Below are 27,343 nucleotides of genomic sequence, written 5' to 3'. Positions count from 1 at the left end.
TGAAGTCTGCTTGGCAAGGGCCGTGTCAGGAAGCGAGCGCCAGAGCGAAGGGACAGGGACAAGCGGTGACGCTGGCAAGGGTGCCGGCGAGGCGGATAAATCATCCTGCCTGAAGGATGCTATCTTTGGTCACAAATTAGCTTACAGGGTGAAAAATCATACCAGCACAAAATGAAATTTGGGATGGGGAGAAATGAATTCACTGCGGCCGCACAGGTAGAAGCGGCAGTGGCTGGCATCGGTGATGACTCTGCTACCCAGGGATGGTGACGGCTGCGTACAGGAGGGGTCGCGCGGCGCTGTGCGGGGCGGCAGCTTCTCACTTGGCCTCCTGCGTCCAGTCCTCTTGGCAGAAGTGCCTAAGAAGCTGCTGGAGGTCATGCTGGAGGTCATCCCTGGGGAGCGCTTCTGGGGTGTCTTCCAGCTCTTCTATGTGAACGTGTTTTCCATAGCGGTCCTTCATCACGGTCCTCTTCTGTGTGCTGGCTTTACTTAGTATTGTCCTGGAAACAAAAAAAAGGGAGAGACCTGACTTAGAAAGGCCACAGTTCTGAAGGTCTGAGAATATTGTGGTTTTCAGGCTTTTCCAAGGCAGAGTTGCACGTGCTGGAGAGAAGGCATGGCAATGTCTAAGTATGATGCAACAGTGCCAACTCCTATCGAGGACTGCCTCAGCTGATGCCATGCGCACCCTGGGGAACGTGTCCTCAGCATAACTCAAACCCTGTGTCTGTACTGCAGTGAGCCCCGGCTGTGGCCTTCATAGCGCTGGGTGTGGAGAGCTCGGTGGACAGGAGAAAAGAAGGAAGAAAGAAAATGAAGAATGAATCAATGGAGAATGCGTGATGGGTGATGAATGAATGGAGGGTGGACGAAGGGATGATGAACGAATTGATGCCATCTCGATTTTTACCTTTTTTCTTCTATACATTCTCTGTATTCTTGACACACACATTTGTAGCTTTGTAGCCTATTACTGTAACTTAGCTTAGCTTCAGGGTTTTCCTAGGCAGAAAGACAAAACAAATTCCAGGACCCCTATGCTGTCTTGGTTCTCTTTAGAAATCAAGGTTGAAACTAGCTCTGTACGACACGTTTTTATAAACAGGGTCCGGTCTTCATCCCAGGTGGGGTGGATTTAGAAATAGAAGTACTAGAGCTGGGGGCATTACTTCACTGGGCATGCTTTTAACTGGGGGCAGCTCTTATCAGATATGCCAATTTGCAGAATCAATACAAATTGTACATGAGTTGCTTGGGGCATGCATCTTCGTCATTTCCCGCCTGAGAAACTGTGCACCTAAGGGTGCACCTTATATAAAGGGACCCCTTTTTATCACCCTGTGTCTTGCTCTTACTTCTGCAGAGAAAAAGGCATCAGAATGGATGGATGGAGGATGGCTGGAGACTGGATGGATGATGGAGACTGGATGGATGAATGGAGGAGAAGGAGAAAGAAGAAGGAGAAGAATCTCTATCCATTCTCCATCCCTTCATGCATTCTCCATCATCCATTCACTATTCATTCTCCCTCCCTCCCTCAATTCTCCATTCCATCAGAATGATGATCATTTGCTACACTAACAAAACTGTATTCACCCCATCTGGGGGTGGGCATTTTTCCATATCTGCCCCTGGAGGCCTCCAAGAGAGACCAGCCTTCGTATTACCTGCTGTACCGATATTGTCTAGAAAGTGTTGTTTTATTTCCAGGTTCTTTAAGCCATCACTTCCATCAGGTTAGGAGTTGCTTTAGTACCACTGCAACTAAAGCTTTACATTCACTGCAGGCACTCACTGCAATGCACTCATGTGAGTGTGTTAATTCATTTGCAGTCACACTTCATCAACTTGCCAAGCCAAACCTTTTAATTACTGATCCATCTTCTTTCTTGACTTCTTTCTCTACCAAAGCAGGGACTTGGACTGTCATGTGGTGACCTGTGTAGCTCAAAGCCTCCAATGCAAACATAAACTTCAAATTACAACACACCCCAAACACGTGGAGCTCTTCCTGCCTTAGTCCTTTGTACTCCCACAGACCAATGCTGAGGAAATGCTGAACAGGCACCTAAAGCAGCAGCTGCCTCCCTGCTGCGCACACGTCAGATACAGCTCCTCGTGCGTGGCAGTTTGACTGCAGTAATAATTGCACCAAAGCACCTCGCAGTACGAGCTCCTCCTCCCGGCCATCCGGGCTTCCCGATGTGCTGAGAGGTGGGAGCTAGGAACTAACTACGTGTTCCTTCCCAGGCTCTCTCTCTGAACACCTCTACCAGACAGGTTTTGCCCCTTGTTTGGCCTCTGTGCAAAAAGGGGGACCAGGCTGCTGGTCTGGGTTCCTGGTTACGAAACCCAAACTGCATACACGTGTCACCTGCTGCCACACAGCTTTTATCTGTTTATCTACTTGGTAGGTAGTTACTTTAGCCTCTAAGACATGCTATTCAAGGGGACCATAGGCTGGATTCAGAATGAAGTGCTGTCACTTACTTGTAGAAAATAAAAAACTGTTTTCATCCAAGATCACTTTTCTCTTACTAAAATGTCTCAAGTGATCAGAAAGAGCAGAACACCAGAGAAGTGCTCATCAGCTTCGTTGCTGTTTTGTCCTTTCGAGGAGAAACACATCCCTTTACCCAGGGTGGGGGCTTAACTGTAGCCACTTCTAAAATGAGCTCCCCGAGTGGTAACACGTGAATGAACTTTAACTGCGCTCACACCCGAGACTTCTAAGAACTCCACACAAAGCCTCCATGATGTTTTTCTTTGGTCTTAACAAGTTTCTTAGCTAATTCTGCCACGTCAGCTTTCCCTACGCATTCTTTGTATGCGCATCTTTTTGGAACGTGGAGTCGCCGGTTGAGGCTGGGGCACCACCACCAAAACCTTTCAGGAGAACAGAGTTTTTCCCTGCGGCTGTGGTGATGCTTGCTGTAATGCTGACATACAAAAATTATCTGTACCTCTTCAAAGTCCTCTTTGGCTGATGGAAGATCAGAAGCCAGGCTGGCATCCCCCAGGTGTTTCTCCGTCCTCTCTCCATGCACTACAGTGGTCTTTATGACTTTGCTGACTTTCCGGCCCTCCACTGGTTCGGACTGGAATTTGGAGGCACTAGACAGAACGGCAGGTTCAGACAGGGTCACCTGCAAGGTCAGAAAGCACAAGTAAGCTGGAGATGAACTCCACACTTTGTGATGTGCACTGGTAAAATGACTTTCCTGTCTGTGGGCTCCATACGGTAAAAAAGAAAAAAGAAAGGGGGGGGAAAAAGGAAAAAAAAAAAAGAAAAATAAAAAAGGAAGGAAAAACAAGGAAAAAGAAAAGAAGAAAGAAAAGACTCTTCTTTCTTGTTACTTTACTCCTAAAGAATTAATTCTGATGAGAAATGCTGGCAAGAAGTGTCAGTGAGGTTTTTCACAATTCCGATAACCGCTTGCTACACCTTGCCCTTGGCCCAGGACTGCTGGAAGCACATCCTATTGCCAGCTTCTGGCCCTCTGTCACAACTTAGGTACGCCGATCCAAATGTCTGTAGGGCCACGTGGTGAAGCATGGCAGGAAAGCACTTACCTTCTCAGGTTGCTTCTGTTTTAATTACCTGGCTCTAAACCACTTCTTGTCTAAATCATAGGTGGTTTTAGCCTCTTCAAAGCAAGAAGAGGCCAGTAAGGTCAACGTGCTGTAACTGTGGGGTTCTAGGACTGAGTGGCAAAATAAGCACACCAAGCTGCAGTGACTAAGAGCCCTGTTGGGGTGCTGCTGCTTTGTGCCACAGCAGGCAAAGCACACCCTACCTCTGAGTGCTCACTGTCACTCTTCAGCACAACCCGCTTCACCACTTTGGAATAACCATCTCCCTCTTCCACAGTGACGGGGGCTTGAGGTGTTCCCTGCATTACCACTTCCTCTTTTTCCGTGCCATCTGGAGCAACAAATCGCCGGATGATCTTCCGAGTCACCTGAAGGAATGGAGTTTAGTCCCCAAAGAATTAGCAGTAAAATATTCCTCCTTGTTCTCTATCTAGTATTTTCTACTCAAAGGGTGTTTTTTCCTACGTGGAAGAACCTGCGTAGATGGTTGGGTGTTTTATTCTTCCACACCTACTCAAGAGACTCCTCTGGTGCTGAAGCTCTCGAGGCACTGGCAGGCCAAAGCAAGAAGAGAATTACAGGGTTCAAGATGTGAAATTTCTCAGGAGGATGAGTGTGCATCCGTCTGTGGATGACCCGAAGCCGTGCGCAGAGTGGTTCGAGGCACAGACCTATCCGCGCGAGCAGTCGCGCTCGCTCCTGTGCAACACGACCAAGGAATCTTTGGCTGTGTAACAGGAACTCCAACAGGTTCCAGAGACAACCCATCCGGCTGAGGGGCTGTGTCGACTGCTCGAAAGACAGAAGATGGAGTTTGCCACAAGCCCGGCTCAGCCATATCCTAGACCAAATCACTGAGCACCAAGCTGTCAGATAAACAAAGGAGCACTGAAGTTCCCCTTTCACTTCTGTGCTGTGCAGAATTTGCTTTTCTAAGCATGACCTGATTTTGAAGATCTAGAGTCTGGGTTTATCTGACTCTTACAGACCCAGCCTTCCATTGCTTTCATTAGGACAAGCCAAGAAAGATCCCAGATCAGATTGGGGCAGAGTGAGTTTTTTTGCTGGGGCTTTTTAAAGGAAATAAACAACTTTCTTCTAAAAAATGTGGATCTATGCAGAAGTTTCATTGGCTTTAAATCAAAGTTAACAAAATATGTCCTGTTAGGTTATATACCGTAACACAGAATGATTTTAAGAATCTAAGTAATTCTTCCAACTTTGGTGTCTCTCATGAGCAGAAATTCTCGTTCCTTCCACTCTTTACTCTTCAAATCACGCCCCTTCATAGCAGAAAGTTTGGCATTTCTGTGGATGATTTCTCCTGCCTTTTACAGGAGAGGAAGAAGGTACCTAGGGGCAGAACTGACAATACCTTCTTTACCACTGTGTGGCCGTGTTCATCTGTGTACTGCTCTTCTGTGACTGTTTCTGGTGGCATTTCAGGCATACTATCAGCCTGTACGACAAAGAACAAAGTTGTGTGAAGCAAGGCCTTCATGTGGGTCTCGAAATAAGCAAGTTTAAAATCAGTTAATTGGTTGCAGAATGGAAAAAAAATCAGCAATGTTAGGAAAAAAACCTGTTCTGCAAATAAATCCTTAGAGAGGCATGCAAAGAAAAGTGATGCCACGGCACGCAGGCAAAGATAGGTTAGTTGGCCTTGTTGTATATGGGGCTGACAAGCCTCCATCCTCCTCCTACCGAGGCGTCTAGTGGAATTTAGAGTTGGGTTAGCAGTGTTACTGTAATCCTGCGGTATTGGAGAGGCTTATCCAGTGGAGATGCATTATTTGGGAGCATCCCAGCTTGAGGTGCAGCACCAGCTCAGGGCCTGAGGCAGCGCAGGCTCGTGCAGTCGTTCAACACTCAGTACCTGAATAATCACCCGGCGCCGAATGACCCTGGTAGTGACCATCTCGTCATCGTCCGAGCTGAGCTCCAGCCCGCCTAACTCCTCTGCTAACTCCTGGGGGAAGCATGGAAGCAGGGCTCTGTACGTGGCACTAGCAGTACCTACAGCTTCTGTCTTCCTACACCAGCTCTGCAATTCCTACATTTTGCAGACGCTTTCTGTGTTAATGACACAGGAAAATATAGGAAAGCCTTTTAATCCTCCCCAGGGGGCAGTACAGAGCACAGTGGACAAAGAGTAGGACTGAGCAGTTTGAACTAGAGGACAGTGTAGCAGTAGCCTCAGGACTAGAAAGATCAGGAGAAATTAGCAACCAGTGTTGGAGTTGTCTCTCCTGCATAGGGAAGAGTTAAAAATTTAAAAATTGCGTCAGAAGGCAAAGAGAGGCTGAAAAGAACGAGGTGGGAAATGGCTGTGCTATAAAAAACGTAAAGGGGAAAATAAATAAGGGCGGGGGGGCCGGGGTCCTTTTTGGTGGTACCAGTTGTTGTTGTTGTTTCACTTTAGTAAAAGAACTGGAGGAAAAAAGCAGGGCATTACTTCAACTGCAGCCTGTCCTCCAGCAGCCCTTGTGCTGGGCCCTGCTGGAGATACTCTTTCAATCATCTGACACTTTAAATTCCACCTTTTCCTGAGATCCCAGAGGCAGAGCTCTGAAACCCTTTATTCTAGAGGGGATACCTTTGACCCCACAGTAGCAAAGACTGAAGGGCTTGTTTCTAATGAATGTGACGGTGCAATAATTTCTGCTGCAGTAGAACTGGACCACCTCTGCTCTAACTAGACTTACAAAACTAATTTCCTGCCCAACGGTGCCTTCTCCTTTTCTCCCACTTAGAACGGGCAAAGCAAGTTGCTTATTCTTAAACCTTTATCTGCCAAGAGATTTTAATTCTCCAGTAAAAGCCATCTGGTTGCTCTCTTTCCTTGCTGCTTGATGCCTTCCCCTCTCTGACCACTGCAGTGAAGTCCCTTTGTCTCACACAACCCAAGACCTGCCTCGTGCGGTTTTGATGTTCTCCCTCTCCTGTCTCTGTATCTCTTTACTGCCTGCGTGCTACATAAACACCGTTCTTCCACTACACCCTTAGTAGGCTGCGATGCACAACTGCTGCCTCTTTTCCATCTCAGGGACTTTACAGGCCTTTTATGCCGCTTCTCGTGCTGCTCTGGGCCTGCCTTGCCTTGCTTTATGAGCTTTTATGTTATTACTTTGACCACGTTACATCTGTTTCAGCTTTTGCTTGTACACGGTTTGTTTCTGCCCCCGTTACTGACGCTCTCTGTCTCTCTCAGGCACAGATGTAACTGCCACAGGCCAGAGGACACAGAAGGGTAGGGCAGAACCAGAACTACCAGTCTAGACTTTGGGATCTGGGGCTTGCGTCAACTTGGAAAACCTTTACCCGACCCTCCTAACCACAGAGGGAAGGAGAAACAACTCAGTGCCAGATGCAAATGAATTACAAATATTCTCATCTTAAGGAATGAGTGAGACGTAAAACTCGGGGTTTTGTGTCAATTACTTTGAGGCAAAGTTGTCATTTACCTTTTCTAAGGATTCCTCCTCGCAGCCCCTTCCAGAATTCTCCATCTGCTCCTCAGTTGACTCCACTATCACAAGACTAGATCTCCTTGGAGAGAGCTGCTCCCGGTGGAGGTGGGGGTCCTCGGGCTCTTGGATGATGGGGGAGTCCCCTCTCTGGGCAGAGAACGGAGGCTGCAGGGGTGCTCCCTGCACCTCTCCCTTTGCCGTGCTCAAGGGTGCGGATTTTCCGCTCGCTGCTTTTCCAGCTCCCACGGACTGCTCCGTTCCTGGACTCGTGACGCTGTGAATTACAGGTTCAAGCGAGTTACTACCATGCAGTGCTTCCCAGTTTCCATCAATGGAATATTAGGCACTGACTCGTATTCCCACATAACCCATATTATTATGTTGTCTGGCAAAGTCTAGAAATAACTGATACTTCTTGACAGGAACTGCAGAGTAGTCTGGCTGGGAACCCCACGCGTCTTCCCGAGCGCATCTCCAAACGGATATCCAAACCCTGCAATTTTTGCAATTCTGCAAAACTCGGAGAGAGCTTTGCTGTCACTTGCGCCCTCACGTCTCTACAGATTGCCATTTATTTCTTTAGGGGAAGAGCCCGGATCACTGTAGGAGGATGTGAGGCAGCTAAAACACTGAGCACAAGCTGTGCAGCTGCAAAGTGGAGAAACCAACTTTTATGTAGCATTCTGGAGCTTTAGCAAACAGAAATTTAGAAGAGGTTCAGGTTTTGTTTGTAATGTTATTTTCATGGTTGAACGCCGCTATGATTAATCACTGCCCCAAGTTAGTTTAACCTCTTATTACGCATGTTACTATGTAACACAAATATGAAGGAAATACATCTAATTCAAGCATATGTCCATCCATTCGGTATTGTTGCATACCACCTCTTGGAGCATGTTCCTTACAAGCTATTCAAATCTAGCCCAATTTCCCCTTCAAACTCGACCTGCGGTGTAGCGATATTCCGCTGTCGTCGCTACTCTCGTGCAGTGTCGGCAGTACTGTCTCACAAGGATTCTCTGTTCCTCACAGACATTCCTTTCCTGAGGCACAGCCTTAGGGTGCATTGGTAGTTTTGGCTGACACTGCAACAGCAGCTTTCTTCAATGGTATTTTGTGTCTCCCACACTCTCTCCTGGCATATCCTGAGCAAAAGAATGCCCCAAAGTCCGTTTGCTGGACTCAGCTGCCCTTAGACTGCTGGGAGCTGCATCTCCGCATCAAAGCCAATCACCTCCAGGAAAATCACTTCTTTGGATAGGGATTCTTGGTATCTTGCTGGCTTATTAATACCTGAATCTATCCTGCAGAGAGCTCTCAGCAAGGGCACATAATCAGGGAAGGTGGGGAGAAATAGACACGATCTATTTCAAATTCCTTTTCAAATGACACCAACCTCACTGACAGCCCCCACCTCAGAATTCAAGTTTTTGCTGCACAGGCCTTCTAAACGTGTGCTCTGTCGTGTGTTATTCCGTAAGTGCAAGTCCTCGTGTCTCGTCTCTGTAAAACCCTACTTCTGCTCCCTTGGCCGTCTGAAACGCGCTTTTAAAACCCCAGTTCTTAATAGAATAGTTGTGAGTTCTGTAAGTAATGAATACATTGAAAAAATTTTGCCTCCATTGAAAAAGCCATCCTGAAGTTGAAGAAAGGGTCCTTTAGGATTACTTTCATGAAGATGCCATCACTTATCATCCAAAACACGAAAAATATACAGAAAACCCTCTTCGCTTCTCTATTAACCCTCTTTTCTTTCCTAGGTACTTTCCTAGACACAATTACTGCTTTGTGTTCACAGGAACAAACTGACTTTCTCTCTTAAGGCTTCCCCCATGTGGATTAAGAAGTGGAAACTGCAATTGGAGGAAAATTCTAGCGTGTTCCTAAGTTTCAAAAGACCCTGTAAAATCCTCTTATTACACAGAGATGTTCCCTATGGTTTCATCCTGGTCTTTTGACACTTACAAATATTCCTGCTGTGAAGCAGATGGTTTCCCTGGCACGTCTTGGGGTTTCCCTGAGAATTCAGCTTCTACTTGTTCCTTGTGTGCTTGCCTCAGAAGCTCAGCCATGGACACTTCTGCCTCGCTCCTGGGAGTACTGTCCTGGAACGGGGAATAAGTGACAGACACGTCTTCCTCGGAGACCAGAGGGGGGTGTTCGGTTGGCTCGCTGTCCGTAGATACTCTCTGCTGTTCTTGCTTGTGCCTCGAGCTGTGCACTTCTTCTTGCAGTGCAGAGAACCCTTGCAGACAGAGAGAGCAGAAATCTCGTTACAAGTCTGACCAGGATACAGGAAGCCCTTCCCGTGCTCTCTGTGCATTTAAAATCCCTGGGCACAACTCGTTACCTGAAATTCTTGAGCACCTTGAGCGGGAGGGGACCCGGCCTCTCGGAATAGTCAAAGGAATGCTGGATTGCCACTGCTATGGCCAGATTTGGAAAGTAACAGGCAAAATAACGTTTACCCAGAAATTTACCTCAAGTAATTATGCTTGAAACCCTCAAAGTATAGAATAAGATTCACAACAGATTTGTTTTCCAGCAGACTAGGATAGATTTTAGTGACTTGTCCCCCCATATTCCTTATTTATCTGCTTCTGGAAAAATCAGCTGTACAAAAATAGACAAAAACACTTCACAGAGAACTAGGTACAGGAAGTAGTTCATTTATGTGCCATTTATAGTCACTGGAAGCCTGGTGAACTCTGGACAAAAACTTGGGGGGAAAAAGAAAAGCTTGTGCTGAATTTGAGCTGGACAGAGAGGTTATCATTCTAAAACGACTTGGCTGTGATATGAGAACGCTAATTGTGACAAACAGCCTTCTAGTCCTACGTTCTCTTCAAGATGGGACCTTTGCAGCTGTCTAATATGCTTCAGTATTGAGTTAGGCACACAAAAGCATCACTTCTGGAAAAGAGAACTTAATGCCAAATGATTTGGAGGTGTTCCTTCAGTTTGCAACCATTGGATCTAATCCACTGAACTTCCAAACTTAAGAAACGCCATAGCATCCTAACAGAATTACAATAACCTGGATGCTCAAATCCAAAGGGGGTTTTGTCAAAGCACGGAGTAGTTTTCCTTTGACAGATCTTGGTCAAATTCTAATACGACCTTCTGAGCTTTCATGAAAGCACTTGTATAAGCAAAAGAAAAACCAATCCCAAGGTAAACTGGGCAAACATTGCTGGCCACATGACTTGCTTCTGAAGAATCAGCTAAAGCACAGATCTTCTGCCTGGTGAAATGTGACTCGTGCGATGCCAGTGCGATTCGCCCGCAGTCTCTGCTTTCAGAAGGGGATTCTAGTGCTCCGTCACAGGCGCTCGCAAAGGACCCTGGGCCAACGCTCAGAGCAGAGCGATGCTTAGAGAGGTACCCTGGGCAGTTTGGGTCAGGAGCCCTTTACCTTCGCTGCGGTCCAGTGCCATGGACTGCTCCGTGTCCGTGTACGCGCGCGGGCCGTGGCCCTGCACGGGGTCTATGCCGCTGGTCTCCATCAGGTGAACGATGTCCATGCGGTTGATTTTCGTGAGGCATTGGGTCAGATTTGTATCTGTGGCATTGGAACGACACCGTGCAGCTGAGTTAAACATCACACGCACGCTCTCTCCCTTCTCCTTTCCATAGGAAGGGCATATGTAGGATACTGACCAATATCATCTATAAGTTACAGATACGTTTAGAAGCAGTGCTATGTAAGATCTAAAAAGAACTGAATGGCTGCCTCTAAAAATTAGCACTCTGGTTTTTTCCTTGTAACAGATTTGTTGAGTTGCTGTGTCATACAGACAAGACAAGAAATGACACTGAGTACAATCCGTGGCCATCCTTTCTGTAGCCTGAATTTTCCCCACGTTTTCTTGGTGATTGCAACACACAGCTGCCCCCTCAACGAGCACACTGGAGCCGGTTACACACAGGAACCGGAGACAAACCTGTTGCGTGTTTCCCATCCCTTTCAAGCCAGTATTTGAGGAGCGCGTGGCTCTGGTCTTGCAGCGAATTGGGATTTTCAATTCGGATCTGGTGAATTTGCTCCTCTGTGAAGTCCAGTTCTCGCGCTAGCTCTGAAAAAGAAATCCATCTCTGTGAAAAGGTCGACTACTACTCCCTAGGTCTAATTTAATTCAAAGCAAAGTAAATGGCTGTGAATTACAGCTTGACCCCGAGAAAACCCATGAAACCAAGAGTAAGTGATGTCCTTCCCTTGTAGCACAGGCTCAGGCTGCAGTCCAGACAAGAGAAATTACTTGATAGTCTGTAACATCTTTCTTGTATCCGGAACCAGGGGCAGCTTTCTGCCATCACCAGACTAAGATGCAGCTGTTGAAACGGGTTCATCAAATAAGCTAAAGCCACAGCGAATTTGTGGGATTCCTACTGTTATCCTGCTTCTTTCATAAAGGAGGATTCAGGTTCTACTCCACTGCCATTATGCATGGACTTCATTTTGGAAGGTGTCCTGTTTTAATGAGGCAGAGGGAACCCGACCCCAAATAATCTTTTTTCTGGGCTGGTTTGTAAAACTGTGCCACCGTAAACTTCAATAAGTAGAGAGTAACTAAGCATTAGACTCAAATCCTACAAAGTCCAATGAGTTTGAAGCAAAACCAACCCGTCTCACCCATCAAATTAACATCTGGCAATCTTTTACTATAAGCAATCTTTGCCATAATAAAAGACAGGAATATTTATGCAGGTCTATTACCCTGCCCTCCCTAAAATACTGTAAAACATTAATTTGACGAGAATCCATTTTTTCTAGTTTTGTTTTCGTGATTTTTTTGCAACATTTTTTGTGTCAGACTGCACAGTTTGACACAGCGTGAAGATTTCTGCACAGGTCTTTCTCTTTTGCAGAGGCTTTAAGCTGATTGTCAGTGACATTTGCATCTCATTCCATGTTACTCTCACTTGTCTCCACTACCATTCGCTGTCTCAGGTCTATTGAATCCACAATATAAATATTGCTTTAGGTGATTGTGATTGTTTAGGTACCTTGTGATCCCATTTAGGACTCTTAGTATTCCAAAGACAACAAGCTTCTGAAATATTTTTATAAAACATCTTCAGATAATCAGAAAATAATCCAGAATAAACATGAAAGGAGTGGGGACCATTCCCATCCTTTCTCTCTGGAGCAGACAACGTGCGTTTTACCTGTCCAGCTGAATCCAAGGTGATCCGCGATATGGGCCAGTCTCTCCTCTGTCTTTTCCTGATCATCCTGTTGATCTAAAGGTCAAAAAGAGCTACAAGTTGCCTTTTGCAAGTTAAAAACCATTTCCATAGGGGAGAGAGCCCAAGAAGGGAAAGCGCTGGTTTTTCCTAACTGCTGCGTCTAAATGTGGACAGGCTGCGTAACTCAAGCGAGGCCTGTAAATCCCTAGGTTCAAAAAGAAAACCAAAAAGCTTGGCTTTTCAAAAAGCACAGCACTATCTAGTTTTTCCATCTGAAAATCAGCCTTTCACGTCGAATTGTCATGTAGCACTGAAGCACCTACGGTGTCTGTTTCAGCCAAGCATTTTACTCTAAAACTTCTTTCTAACGTTCAGTTGAAGACTTAGTCAAAGTCAAGAGCCATCGTTTTCCATGCCTCCTTAGCAAATGCCAGGGTGGAAGAATTCATCGGGGACTGGTGCTTCTGATCGTGTTCTTTCTGTTGTAGGGCAAGTGGTGTTCAAACAGCCCACACAGCACTTGAGATTGTGGTCTGTATTTGAGATACTGTTAATTTCAGTGTCTTTGACCCTCTGGACAGGGAGTGAGACAAAATGCTCACAACAAAGGCAAGGAAAAATCACATGGTCATTCGTCAGTCCTCATTCCTTTCACTAAAGGTGAGACTGACAGCTCCTCCCATCCCCAGAGCTCGTTTGAGGATGGCAGAATTTGAGTTTTGATTTTCCCCGAACGCGCACGTGGATTGCGACACCTCTGAATCAGGAAATTGCTTAGGGTTCGTGATATGCACGTGTCATTTCAGCTCCTGATTTCCATTAGGGCTACCCAGCACTAGCACACAAGTAGGTGAGAGGAAAACCAAGTACCAGAAAACGTGTACGAACGTTACCCGTGACTCAGGGTTTTCTTCAGACACGGACCGTCAAAAAAAGGGGACACAAAAAGCTTCGTTCTTTAAAACTCCTGCAGATCTCTTTGCGTACCAACTCAAAAGTCTATAAATTTGCCTGTCTCGCTTTCAATTGACACCCAAACATTTGTTATTAGTAGAAGTTAAGAGTTAGTAATAGGGCCAGGGAAAGTCAAAAGCCAAAACGTGCATGACCTAAGCAATCAGTTTAATGATAAAACCATACATATGTTTAGAAGTGTTTTTTTGCTTATTAAGGTAACACTTCCCCATAAGCATTTATGGTTTGCAATCTTGAGATCGTTTCACAGACAAGAACACAGACACAAAATAAAAAACCCAAACACAGCTCACAAGGGGAAAAAAAAGCACAACTAACCACCAAAAGCTGAAAAGAAAATGCCACACACACTACACCTGTACACAAACGCACACACGCACCAAAGAAAACAAAAAGAGTTTAATTCATGACATGCGTTGCACAGGGAATCCCAGTCGTTGGCAAATACCTTCAGCACGGTCATGGACATTTTCGTCAGGGATACGTTCAATTTGAGTCTCTACAGACTCATCCCAAATGGGTCTGATGTCAAAGATGTCTTCGGGAACTGACTGCTGAGTCTCACTGGATGGCACATTTTCAATAACTGAAACTTCTAGGGCACTACTGCTTTCATCATCTGAAACTAATTCTTGTTCTCTCTCTGACTGTGTGAGTCTTTCCACTAATTTAGAAGCTTCGTCACTAATCTCTTCAAAAAACTCTATGGAGTTTTTGTAAAGATCAAAGAAATGGTCCTTACTTTCCTTTGTGGGACTAAAAGCACTGCGGGAGCCTGTAGCGCTTCTGCTTTTAACTGGCAACCGTGAAGAAAATACCTTCGATCTTGCTGTTGTTGCCTCATCTGAGTCTAGCTCAAACTTCATCTCACTCTCCCTCTCCCTGGCCTCTGCCTCAGCCTCAGCGTAACTCCTAGCTTTGATGGAACGTTTGGCCTTTGGATCCACGGGACTACTGGCGTCAGATTCCGATTTACTCCGGCTGTCTGGTTTTGAAGGGACCGCGCTCGTCATGTCGAGCGCTTTGGGTGACTCTGGCTTGTGGACGGATGTGTCCGCATACAAGTGTTGTGGCTCGGTTTTTTGGAAAGCGGATTTCACGGGAATTTTAGACTTTGGTTTTGCTTGGCCATCTTTTCCTTCACATTGCAAACTGTCTAGGAAGTCATCCGGGGCAAGGCTCTCGTTTTCCAGTTGTTGCGAGGATTGCGATGTGGCAGCAGCTGTTCTTACAGGGATTTTGGATTTGCTTTCAGAAGAAGGCACACTCTCCATTAGAGCAGTAGGGATTTCAATCACGGATCTCTGTTCCTCTGGGGAAGAGTCTGGGGACTCCTCACCCTGTTCAGAACTAACTGATTGAGAGACTTTGGAAAAATCTAATTCATCTTCTACCGCACACTGCTCGGGAGAGATGGGGCAAGGCACCTGACTGCTATCGACCATGTCGGTCTCCGTTCTGGAGAGGGGCTCAGCTTCAGAGGCAGCGGTTTCTTTCTTTGGTGATTTGGAAGAAGCTGAAATACCCATTTTAATTGGAATTCTGGATTTAACATCTGCTTTTGCAGTGCCTGTGCTGACACCTTCACCCGTCATTTCTTCAGATCTGTCGCTGAACTCGGGTGACGGGGGTGAGCATTTTAATGCATCTTGTTCTTGTGTATCTGACGCCTCTGACTCTGAAGGTGCAAACGGGTCTGGTGAGCCCTTCAGCTGTGAAGATTCCACCTCTGCTGCTTCTTTTGCTTCTTCACATAGAGAAACTTCTTCCTGAGGCTCCTGCCCCCCCCTGGAAGAAGTGAAAGCTTTCATCTGGGTAGTTCCTTTTGGTCATGTCAATGGCTCCACTTCTAGTCATCTCAAACAACTTGCCTTCCTGAAAAAGAAAAGGATTTTGTTCACTGAGTGGTGTCCCTTCTTCAGTGGGTGTCCTGGCTGGTGTCGTGTCAGGGGTTGTGCCTTGGGATCGCCTGTCTACCATCAACCCAAATATCTTTTGCTCCTCTTCTTTCACCCGAGCTTCAAAAGCATCGTCGTCTTCACGTATTTCACTCCACGTGTCAGAATCCACATCGGTTCTAGTGATGACAACCTGACCTGTCAATTGCTCTGTTTCATCTCTTGTATCCTCAAGGGCAGATTCAGGTAATTTTGTTGAATCCGAGGCCGGAGACCCTTGTGACATTGTCTGAAATTCGTCCTCTGGTTTGGGCTCTATTTCCACGTACACTTCCTCTGAAGAGCAATATTCACTGCCTGTGTCTCTGCTAAGTAAAGCTTCGCCAGTCTGATCTTTCCCTGCTACAACAGAATAGGTTTCCCTAGATAGAAGGCTTCTACCAGATCCTACCAGACTTTCAGAGTCAATAAAGAAATGCCCAGAAGACACATTTTCGTAAGGGCTCACTATATGCGGATCACTACCATTAGCAGCATCTGCCGCACAGCTCTCGAGTTCCACTGTGTCAGTGGTTAGGGATGAATCCTCCGGTAAGGGCTCCTCAGCATGACCAGCCCCGTGAGATGCCTCACAACCTGTATCTGCTTCTCTCGAATCCCTTGCCGAAGCAGAAGGGTCAGCGGTGTCACCTTCGGCCAGGTTGCCATCGCGTGGAACAGAGTACTCGGTGGTACCGTGTCCACAAGAAAGATCGTCTGCCTTCTCTGACGCGTCTCCCGTAGAAATGAAATCTCTGTGCGGTAATGCTGCCATGGGTTCGACATCTTTTTCAGCAGCGTTGCACTGCTCAATCATTAGTGAAGACTCAGTGTGAACCTCTTTTTGAGAACTGTCACCAACAGAGTGACAGGGAGTACACCCCAATCGTGTAACCAGGGCATCGGGACTGACTATCTCACAGTCACCTGCACTGTCACAACCTTTTGATTCAGCACTTTCTGCTGATGCACAACCATCGGAATGACAGGTGCTCGTGGAAGGCTTACAGCTGCGCCCAAGGACAAGCGGCTCCTCTTTGTCACCTTTGCTTTGTGCTTTAACCTCACCTATCCTGACAGAGCGTGGTTGGGAATCAATGGGTTGGAAACCTGCTTCGTCGGGGCTAGAGCTGGAGTCAATGCTGGATGGTAAAGGTGAGGGTGGCTGCACTCGGATCACAGGCTCCATTAGGAGACCCGAGTCGGCTTCTTTTTTGAGCTGAGTCAATTCTGGCTCGCTTTCGGAAGAGGAAGAACTTTTCCTAGATTCAGCTGCAGGTGTCACCACTGTGGGTGTGTCTTTTTCCCCTACGACCGTTGGCTCAGGTGCTTCGGCCTCACATGAGGCTTCTGAATTGGCAATCACAGAAGATTCATCTGACTTACGACTCTTTTTATAATCTCTCTTCTGTTTTGCTTCTTGTTCCAATTCATCAAACATTTTGATTTTGGTCACCATTTTAAACATCTCTTCTTCGGGGGTGAATCTCTTCTTTGGCTCACTTTCCAAATCATCCTCCGGTTCTTCGTTGACTTCAGGGATGGTGGCTGACTTTGGTACGTCTGCCATTTTAGGTGTGATTTCGTAGCTAATTTCTTCTGAACTAGGAGTTTCAGGTGAAACGGGACTTTTCCCCGAACTCTCCATGAGGGATGTTTGCTCTAGACTGTCATCATCGGCACTTCCCTCAGGGTCACGGAGAATCCTGGAACGCACTGATGCCAGCTCTGGGCAGGCTTCTGCTTTGCTAAGAACAGACTGAGGAGGACCCCGCCCCAAAATACAAGCCTTCACTGTTGGCTCTATGGGGCTGCTTTCAAGTGAATCGCGGCAGGGGGACTCTTTCATAGGACTGGGCTCCAAAGAGTCAGGCGTTTTGTGTGATGAGTTATCTTCTAGCACTGGGCTTGCTTCCAGGGAGTCTTTATGGCTTATAGTCAAAGAGTCATCTGCAACTGGGCTAAAGCCTTCACTATCATGGCTAGCAAGTGAAAGTTCCAATTTCTGGGGACTTCTAACTGTAAGACGGCGTTCACAGGCTACGTCTTTTTCTTTCTCTAAAGCAGTGTCATGTGTTTCAGAAGACTTAGTGAAATGTGCAGTGGTTCTGGATTCTTTATCCCTGCTAATATCTTTCATAATGGAAGCTGAGCTACTTCCTTTAAGTTTATCAGCCTCTTCTTCAGAGGCTGGAGGTACACGCTCTTCTGATACATGGTCAGAATGAGACTCACTAGTCTCGGTAACAGCATCTAGCTGCCTCTCACTAATACCTTTTTCATCTTCCTTTGAGGAGAGTTCCTTCGGAGAACATGTTTCTGCTGTTGTGTGTACTCCTCCTACCGCTCCTTTAGCGTCTTCAATTTGCCCATCATTTTTCTTTGGTGAGAAGGAAAGGCTTTCTGGGCTTGTTTCAGGAGTCTCTGCCAGACCCTCATGCTTGTAACTTTCCTCCGAGCTGATCTGAGGGGTTCCGTCAAGTAGGCTGCCTGGAGAGTCAGCCACACCTTCGTGTTTAAGGCTCTCGGAGCTCCCATCGAGAGCAGCACTTTGCAGAGAAAGAGCAGGAAGGAATCCATCTTTCCCATGCTCTGTGGGAAAAGCAGCACCGAAAGGACTGGTCAGTACTTGCTCCAAGTTAAGCTCTTCCTCCTCTGTCACTGAGAGGTGTCGGAACTGTTGGTATTTGTCATTATCTTCCAGTTCTTCTTTAATGACGTCAGAAAAGTCTGTTGAGGTTTTCCTGTCAGGGCTGATCTGGAAGTCAGGATCTCCTTGATCATCAGAAGTCCTGCCCTTCCCAGGCGCTGTTTCTTTGGCCCTTTCAGCAACCATTACCGGAGGGAGAGGTTCGATTGGCTTTTTGCTGCTCTGCTCTTTTACTTGGTCTTTGCCACCAGCTTTCTTGGCAGTTTCCATGGTAGAAGTTTGTGCTTTTCCTTTCTTTGACTGTGGCTCTTTCTCTGCTTTTGGCACCGTGCTTGGTTTGTCCTTCTGTTTGTCTGTCTTGAGGTTTGACGCCCGCCTCGTTTCACTCTGTGAAGGAATTGTTTTCCTGCGGGACGTTTCCTTCTCGGGGGCCTGTTGCTTCTGTTTGACAGATTTGTGCTCAAACAGTCCAGAAACATTCTTGGACGGGTCTTGCCCTGACTGGAAGGCTTTCATCAGTTCCCGAACGGACATGGTCTCTTCGAGTCTCTCTGTCTTAGAAGAAGGTGAGACAGGCGGCTGGGCTTTGTGTGCTACTGGCTTTTTGACTTGTGCAGGCTTTTTAGGCGCCTTTTCGGCAGGGCCTTCTTTTGCCTGAACTCTGACAGGCAGTTTTGACCGTACTTTTTGCTCATCTTCCACTCGTTTCTGAAGAGCTTTGACTTTATCTTTTATTGAGCCAATGGGAGTTTCCTCAATAACAGGGGACACGGCTTTAGGCTCCGGAGCAGCTGTCACCTTTAGGCCAGGCTCCCCAGCCGGTGCCTCGTCTGCAGCAAGCTTAGGCAGTCTCAGTTTCTCTCCGCTGCTGTGCGCCTTGCCTTCCTTTGGCTTTGGCTTTTCTCTTAATTTTGCCCTAAGGGGCTTCTTAACTTCTGAGGCTGCCTTCTGTTGCTCCTGCGAGCTTGCTTTCCCAGTTTTTGGAGAGTCTTTTCCTTTTCTTTCAGAATCCCTGCTTACTACCACTGCTTCAAATTTCTCTTCTACTCCCTCCTCTTGTAAGGCCTGTGGCTGTACCTCATGAAGAGAAACGTGTGTTTTTAAATCCTCTGCAAGGTAATCCACCACTCCTGTCGCATCCGGCTCCCCCTTCTTTGTTGCCCCTTTGTCTGCCCTGACTTCAGCGCGGCTGGGCTCCGTGACTTCTGATGGAGCGTTTCTTCTGGCCTCTTCGATTTCTTCATCGCTGACAATGATCCATTCTTCTTCTAAGGGTTCTTGTTTGGAAAGGGACTTCTGCAAAATGTGCTCTTCTCTGGTATAGGATCCACCTCTCAGAATTTCATTTACTTTTTCTAAGTCCTCTTTCACTCTTTCAACTATTTCAAAAGGTTCTCCTGGCTCTTCTTCAGCGGGCTTTTCAAGATCTTTCACTTTAATGGAGCCTGATTTATCAGAAGGATCAGTTGTCAGGATGGCAGTCATTTTGATCAGATCTTGTTTCATCTCAGAAACTTCAGACAACAGGTCTGGACTGGCTAGTACAGGGACTTCGTTAACCAGATGGCTTTTCAGGACAGATGTTTCTGTAGATTCTGTCTCGTCATCTTTGATGCGAATGAAAAACATCGAAAGTAAAATGGAAATCAAAAATAGAGATTGGAAAATGTAATCAGGACTGAAAATGACAGTCTTTGGCTGTAGTGGTAGGAAGGTCAACAAAATGGGCTGGGAATGGTGGATCCACAAGATCTGAGGGTACAAGAGCAAAGCAAAGCTAACAGGGCGGGGGTGGGGGGGGAAGGAAAACCAACTGAAAAGGAAAATGGCAGGAAATAACTTGCTTCACTTTATTGCTAGAGCACAACCACGCATACAGTATCAAAGCTGGAACAAACCAAATCAGGACACCACTAAAAAAAAAAACCCCAAAACAACAACAACAAAATTTCAAATCAAAGCCAGAAGAAACACAGTGAAGTTACACAAAGAGAGGCATCTCAAGATTGTTCAGATGTTACAGATCAATGTTCAAATAAAAAGAAAAACAAGAAAAAAGGGGGAAAGCATTAGAACTGATTGAAAGTCCATTTCCTCTAAGAGAAAGCCAGTGTTAGCAAACTGTCAGAATAACATCGGGTTAACAGTTTTGTTTTTCTTAGTGACCAAAATAAAAAATGAAAAGTAATTCTGCAGTAATCTAAAATACGATCAAATACGTAGAGATCTGAATCAGCTGCAAACCGGCATTTCATCTAAGGGGATTTCACACCTACACAATGAAACAAACAGGCTTTTGTTTTAAGAGGCATGGTCCTTTCCTTGGAACATCCTCATTGACAACTAATGAACTGACTGAGGAAAGAGAAGACAGAGAAGAAAAGGAGAGAGAGTAAGAAAAAACTGTGAATCAACTTAGACGTGATTTCAGAGTTTTAAAAAATGTAATGTATGGCAACCCAAAGTCACAGACAATCACACTAGACACATACATACAATTCATGTAAGGCAAGTTATTTCCATGCAAAGCAAAGGTGTTGCAAATGCTGCTGGGTAGGTAGCTTCAGTTAAAAACAAGAGCTCTAAAAATTAATCATAGAAATTAAAGGTACATGAAAATCCTGTAAAACATACTGTGGTGAAATATTGTCTAATCTGGCAGTCAACATACAGGAAGGTGGCTGCAGCTAATTCCCACTATGCCGTAACTGCCTGCTGGTAATATTTCATTTCAGCAAGGACTAGCAGAAAATGCATGTTGAACAGAACAAAACAGTGGAGAACTGAAGCAAGTTACAAACAGAACACAATGCTTAGGAATTACTAATGGGCATTTTCCCTTTCAAGGTAGCACGTCACATGGAACTGCACATTTCAGCACCCCAGCAAAAGTCAAAGCACTAATGCAGATGGGGAGAACCTAAGCAACACAGAATTAGCTGTCTTTATCTGTAAAAAGGATTCATTTTGCTACACTGTTCTCCTGGGTGCAACGAGCGCTAAGTATCTGTGCTGTACGTTAATTAGAGCCAGATTGCTGCGGGTATTTTGGGGCTGAAAATGTGGTCTTTTGGTGCTGCTGCTTTGCAGTGAACTGTCTGGTGCACACCGAAATGCCAGCCAGTAATTCTGTAAAACTGTAGTATGTACTTTCATAAATATCAAACGTATGACTCTTCCACTGGCCAATAACGGAGTTAATTAGCCTGAAGCAAAGCAACTCCAGTGGGAAATAAATTGGAAGTGCTGTCCAGACAGTGTGTGGCTGGAGCAGGAACACCCACCGGGGTTTCTCTGGGGCCCTGGGGGATTTGGCAGTGAGGAAGCGGCCGGAGGCCAATGCGACACGCTGCACTTTAACTGCAAACAAGGCAAGACGTTGCACTCCAGACTGGAAACAAGGCAGATGTCGTTCTTTTCCTGAACGGATCCAAGAATGGCTGCATTTGGAAGCAGCTCTCGTCAGGGACACTTCAGTGTGTGCAGAGATTTGTTTGATTTGCCTCTCCCGTAAAGGAGACGTTTGCGAGCCCCTCCCCCGCGCTCTCTCACGGTCACGGCCTGGTTGTGCGCGCTCAGAGGGTGTTTGTGCTGCGCCAAGCTTTCGGGTCAGATTTACAGCCATATTTCACCACAGTAAAGGGTGGGGCAAGGGAGGCAGGGTTAAACAGCCTGATTCCTTTGGACAGTATCACTTTTTGGCATGGTTGTATTCCATGAGACTAATGAAATCGGTTGGAGTCCTCATTAGGTTTTCATTAAAAGTGATACTGTCATCCGTCTCAAATATGAGGCAAGAACGTGTGTCAACAAAAGGAGAAAACAAAAAAAGCGGAGGGATGAGCATTCATACGAGCAACATAGCAATAGCGGGATCACTAGGGATGTCAAAGGAAAGTAAATGCTTAGATGAACGGTTTTAAACTGCATTACTTGTTAATTTACGTGTTAAAGCGTATTTAATTGGATAGCTGCCGAGATATTAAATTGTTTTCTATTACAGTTGTAAGTATTGATGTTATGAGCAGTAGCAGTTAAAACTTAGCTCTCTTTCATGCTTATCTTTACTCTTAACCATCTCTCATACAAACTGCATTATAACATTCTCAAGAAAAAAAAGAAAATCTTACTTTTTTCTGAAGTCACATCAACCTGGAAGAGAAAAAAGCAGGAGATTTAAAAGTTCAACTAGAATTGCTATACAGAGCCACGAGTGAAGTGCTAGTTGTACGGAGAAACACGGACGTAAATGGAACCAAGAATGCATTTAAAATAACAGCAAAAGCGTGGCTTAATTTATTTAAGGTCTCTAATACCAGAAAAACTGTTACTTTGCTATAGTCATGGTCAACAGTAGATGCAACATGTTGCAGTGTATTTCCTTTAAATGCTCTTACAGCAAGTGTGGAGGGCCTGAACTTCTGCACGACCGGGTATTTTGTTGCATTGCTCCTAATTTATTTCTTCCCATCTAAAGCAAAATACTCCAATATGGTTATGTGATGGCACATGGTGCATCTGAAAGGCACCAGGAAGTTTTATGCCTTGTGTTTCCTTGGACACGTTCATTCTGAGAACAGGGATTGCATTTTTGCCTCTGTGTTTAGTGATGACGAAATGCAGGTGCAGAAGTGATGGCAGAACTGCCCGAGGCATGCCCTGGGGCTGGATGCCACTAATAGCTATGGATACCTTTACATGGAAGCTGTGATGGCCCTCACAGGCCACCTTTCTGGTTTTTCAGAGTTATTTGGGTATAGATCAAAAAAGTCCTACAATTTTACTCTTATTCAAAAGCAAACAAAGTCCTTGCCAAAAAAAGAATTAAACAGAACACAGTGTCAGACTATGAAAACTCAAGAAGCAAATTTTTGAGGTTGCCTTGCAATTTCAGTTTATTTCAGTTCCGCTAGCATTTGTCCACACCAGCACATGTTGTTTAAATTTGGCTATGGCAGAATATGCAAAGTCAGAAGCAGCGTTAAACCTTTAATTTCCTATGCAAACTTGTGGTAGGGGTAGGACAGCTGTGAAGAATGCAAATCAGCTGTGCAGTACTGCTGATACACGGTGCTGTGCATGGTAAAGCCCCCAAGGTAACTTTAGCGAGTGCTGAAAAGGTTTAAATAGTTCCAACTATTCTTTATAAAGATAAATGCGATGCACAGTCTCAATCAAGGTGTTAGGAAATCCTTGCCTTGCCATGAGCTGACAAGGAACAGAAGGAAATCCCTGGCCACACGTGCATGTTCGTACGTGCCTGGCAATCCTTTAGGCTCACGTAATTAAAGCTCACACTCAGCAGTGTGTGTAACAGGTCCATAATAGCCCAAATTCCTCTGATGCACAGACTGCCCTACATGGTAACCCTGCATCCCTAGGGCGTTCTAGCTTCCCTCACTTTCAGTTCTTCCAGATCAGCCCAGATGTATGTCAGCATACTAATTACGATAAAAATTAATGAACTAAACAATAAAGAGTTGAAAATGCTTATAGCCATCAATGAGCTTGTCTTTCTGTGCTTTAGTTTCCTATACAAAACCAGAAGTGATCTTTACCACAGCAGCGGTAAATATTTTTGGAATGGTAATAGGAAACTGCAACTGGTGCCACAGAACTGCTGAATCTGTGCACGGAGAAGATGCCCATCCTCCCTGGGGAGCTGGCCCTTCTCACAGTGTTTCCAACAGCTGAACGTCATCGAAGCGTGGGGATGCTTTTCTAATGTGACTCATTCGTGTCGGGGTCAGAGCCCAAGCAACATCTCTGAGTGCCAGAACGGGGCTGGGAGCGGATGCAACTTGGTTTACGCTAAAGACGAACATTCCAAACCTCCTACGTGTGACCTCTGGGTTAACGCTGGTTCTGTACCGGGTGTCAGTCATCCGGCAGAGACCTGTAACATCCAGGCTGTTGGATGTGGTAAATGGAGAAGCCTGGTAATTTTAACGTGGGGGAAGTTCAACCCTGTCTCTTCCCCAAGTGAGTCTGTGCAAGGCCCTCTTCACTGTGCTCGCAGCACTGAGCTAAGGATCAATCTTCTGAGTTGTGTCTCTTAGTTGTGTTTGAGCAGTGTGTGTAGGCAAGAACGTGCTGATTTAGCAACATTACCTCTTCTGGTTCTGGATCTGAATCTGATTCCTTTTGGTCCCAAAGTGCCATGCAAAAAGAGAAGGGGGAAAACAGAGCAGGCAAAAGGCAATTTTTTTTTTAGAAGAGAGTAGGAAAAAGTAACTTGTGACAACATTTAACAGAACAGAAGAAAATGCAGCACGTTTCTGCAGTTGATTTCTTACGTCAAAAAGCAACAAAACTAAACGTTCAATTTAAACACAAAAGGCTACAGAACCAAGCAAAATACAAACAGGGAAGGTTAGAGGTCTAGTGATCCTTATTTGTACCGAAACTTCAAATATATACATGCTTTTTCATCCATAAATTAGCATCTATAAACACTTGAAATATTTAGGAACTATTACCATTTGAAGTTAAAGTACGTTGAGATGCTCAGCTTTAAAATTATACTGAAATGCTATAATAAAGATTTATTATATTCTAAAAAATGCTGACCATTTTAGGCAAATACATCCCTAAAAGGCATGCAGCTTCTAATCTGACCAGGACAGGGAAAACCCCTGTGGTTTGAGAGAATAATCCTAAGCTGGCACTTCTAAGGAAGCAAGTGTTTAACATCTGAGAGCACTCCCACTCGTCTCTTCTGAGTCCGCAGGAAATACCTGGTGACACTTCCAACGCTGGCATTGGGGCCACCAAACCCAAGACACCGAAAGCCCTTGGACAGAATTCTTCCTCTTTCAAATCCCTGCCCACAAAGCTTTAACCCCGTTTTGCCCTCCTCCTCAGTTCTTGTTTGTATGACAATGCTGATGCCTACAGCTGGGTATAATGTCTCAGTACCTTGGTGTAAATGGGTAAAGTGATGTTTAAGTTACATATGGCTTGATGAACGAGGCCTCTGGTAGATTTTGGCTCCTTCATGAATGATAATCGTCCACAGGGCTCTTGAGTGCTATCTCGGACCTGGCACAGCAAAAATACACACGTTTAATCTGCTGGTTTGATGTACGTGCTACTTGTGCCTCTCAAAACTGTTCAGCAGGAGTTTTTCTCCCCACCAGATGGGGGAGAAATGTCCAGGTAGGCAAAGCCAATGTGGTTTTGTTTTCATTTTCCCCCCTGCTGTTTGTACATTTACGTACGGATGTATTTGGTTATTCAATGTATGGTGGAAAATTCAGCAGGTGGGGAAAGCAAAGCCAAAGGAAGGCAGCGGCACAGATGAAGCTGTAAATTAAAACAAGCTACAAAATATTGCTGGAAACGAGGGAGAAAGTTTAAAATTTGTCTAGCAGCGCACAGCAACTGTAACACAATGACGGAGTGGGCTGGTTTTCTCCGCTTACTGGAAGTTCCCATTCATAAATCATTTCTCCACAACTTTTATTTATGTAATGGAAATGGCTTCCTCCACTGTAGTCAGAACGTCCAGGTAGAAAGAAAAGTTTGTGGGAAGAGGTTTCCAGTGCTCTCTCATTTCCCTCTCAGAAGGGCTGGTGATGGGGGCTCGGTGACAGCAGCCCTTCTGACCGCAGGGGGCTAAAGCATTACTTAATTTGGGGGGAATGGAGGCTTTTTACTTGGGCTTGTATTTTGCAAGTTTTCCTACTCATAAAAAAGTTTTTTAAATGGAATAGTACAAGGATAAAATTAGGGTACAGTTGGGAATTTATATAAATTAACTAGTTTGGTTTTCTTTGTTCACAAAAAACTATGGTGGAGTGATAACTGAAATATCCAAAACGGAGCTATCAACATTACCTTAACAAACAGAGGAAGTCTGTTTTCTTTGAAGGCAAAGAAACTGAATATATGGTGTTGCCCGCTCTTTGTGAGTGGCACCAAATTGCCAAAGCAGTCAACGTAGATGGGTTTTCCTTCTAATACCTGTTGGAGAGGAAAAAAGCAAACCATCAATGCTTGTGAGGTGATAAGGATTTCTTCTTAAGGATAATTCTACAGTAGTTACAATCAATGTCTGGAACTGTTAGGACTTGTCAGCATTTACAAGACTTGTTAGGTACCTAAAATGTGTGGAAACATTTCAGATTATTAAATTCCAAAGATAAGAGATTGTTAATTTAGTAACAATAGTGCAGTACTTCAAATGACAAAACGCGACTCAGTGTCATAAATCTGGGCAAACTTTTAAATCTAGATTTTAATTTGGATTTTCGATTTACTCCCATTTTAGCACAATTTGCTAACCTGGCCTTATCAGCACAGTCAAAGAAATATTGTCTTCAGCCACTAGAACTCAGAGTGTGTACCTACTGTAAGAGGTTTTGAAAGGCAGGCCTTAGGAAAAGACCTCCCTGGAATCTCTCTACAATGGCACCACTTGTATCTTCAGACTGCTGTTGTTATGGCCCCTCCCCGTGTTTGAATATCAGAGCAGCAGTCTGGCAGATGTGCCATTCCAAGTGCCAATCCATTCACTTATCTCATCCTTACTTTCCAGAAATTCAGCCTTGTCATTCACTTTGATAAGCCCATATTTTATCTTGCTGCTCTGCACAAGAGATGCCTGTCAGAGCTTCAGAAACTGCGAGGACAATTACTTTAAAGGTGGGATTCTCATGGAAAAGAGACTGAACTAAGCAGAACGTGCCATGTAAGTTAAAGCACCTTTGATTTGTCATCCCTTCTGAGGAAGCTGACAGAGCCAGAAAAACTGCATTTAGCAGGCAGTTTGCTGCATTCCACATAGGAAAGCTTTTGCCTGCTCAGCAACAGGTTTAACGCAATTTTGTTTTTGCAAAGCAGAATATGAATCAAACCTGCTGCTTTAACTTCTTGGTATGTGAACGTGCTGACAAACTGTGACCGCTGTCAGCTGCTTTTCTGGTTAGTGATGCGCATTTATGGCGGTACTGAAAGTTGGGATTTAGCCATCGCTTTTGGCTCCGACCTTCTCCCTTTAACCCTGTAGATGGAGTTGGACAGTTCCCTCTGGGAACAGGGTTCCCTCTGAGAACAGGGTTTCCTCGCTACTTTTTCCTGACGCCTGACAAAAGCGCAAGTTTCCATCTTATCATGGTTGCTGATACTGCATCATGACAGTACTTGTTGGCAGATTATTTTTCAGTCCTTGTGGCAGATAAAAGGCAGAAAGTGTTCGTTTAAAAGCAGACACTAGAAAACGGAGACAACTTGCAAGTCTAGTACAGTACCTCTACGTCCCTGCTTCTGGCAACTTCAGCAAAGTTTTCTTGTTGTTCTAGGGTTTTATCCACCTTGTCATCTGTCATGCAGAAACATCTTAACCGTGCTTCAATGGGATCGTGAGATTTGGCAAACACCACAAATTTGGCCATGTAGGGGACACAGATAATTTCTCTGTACACTTGGGAAGCAAAAGTAACAGATTCTTGCGTCTGCCGACAGTCTATCAACCAAAATCTGTAAAAGAAAACAAAGAGTGGTGCCATCAGCAGAGAAGGATT

The 27,343-nt window shown here is 45.3% G+C and overlaps 1 protein-coding gene across 8 annotated transcripts; it reads right to left on the bottom strand.

Annotated features, from left to right (window-relative positions):
* Positions 1-430: 430 nt before the first annotated feature.
* Positions 431-27,343, bottom strand: LOC121663930 (ankyrin-2-like). Of its 8 annotated transcripts, XM_042026766.1 has the most exons (17): positions 27,071-27,333; positions 25,659-25,784; positions 24,738-24,860; positions 23,931-23,960; positions 21,950-21,971; positions 17,444-19,426; positions 12,237-12,311; positions 11,012-11,143; positions 10,483-10,629; positions 9,200-9,312; positions 9,033-9,145; positions 7,062-7,341; positions 5,474-5,566; positions 4,973-5,056; positions 3,801-3,965; positions 2,967-3,149; positions 431-1,957 (listed from the first exon to the last, which is right to left on the bottom strand). In XM_042026766.1, exons 1-17 carry the CDS (start codon positions 27,326-27,328, stop codon positions 1,847-1,849), a joined length of 4,038 nt encoding a protein of 1,345 aa, XP_041882700.1. In that variant the 5' UTR covers positions 27,329-27,333; the 3' UTR covers positions 431-1,846. The 8 variants fall into 8 exon arrangements, with proteins under 8 accessions (XP_041882700.1, XP_041882699.1, XP_041882704.1 ...); XM_042026765.1 differs by having other exon boundaries at positions 9,033-9,312; XM_042026770.1 differs by lacking the exon at positions 17,444-19,426 and having other exon boundaries at positions 9,033-9,312; positions 27,071-27,332.

The sequence above is a fragment of the Corvus kubaryi genome, unplaced genomic scaffold (genome assembly GCF_017639235.1).
Source record: "Corvus kubaryi isolate FWS band 111438036 unplaced genomic scaffold, C.kubaryi_AGA036_p1.0 37291, whole genome shotgun sequence".
NCBI lineage: Eukaryota > Metazoa > Chordata > Aves > Passeriformes > Corvidae > Corvus > Corvus kubaryi.
Note: the sequence above shows the minus strand (reverse complement) of the source record. Positions and strands in the feature narration are given on the sequence as shown.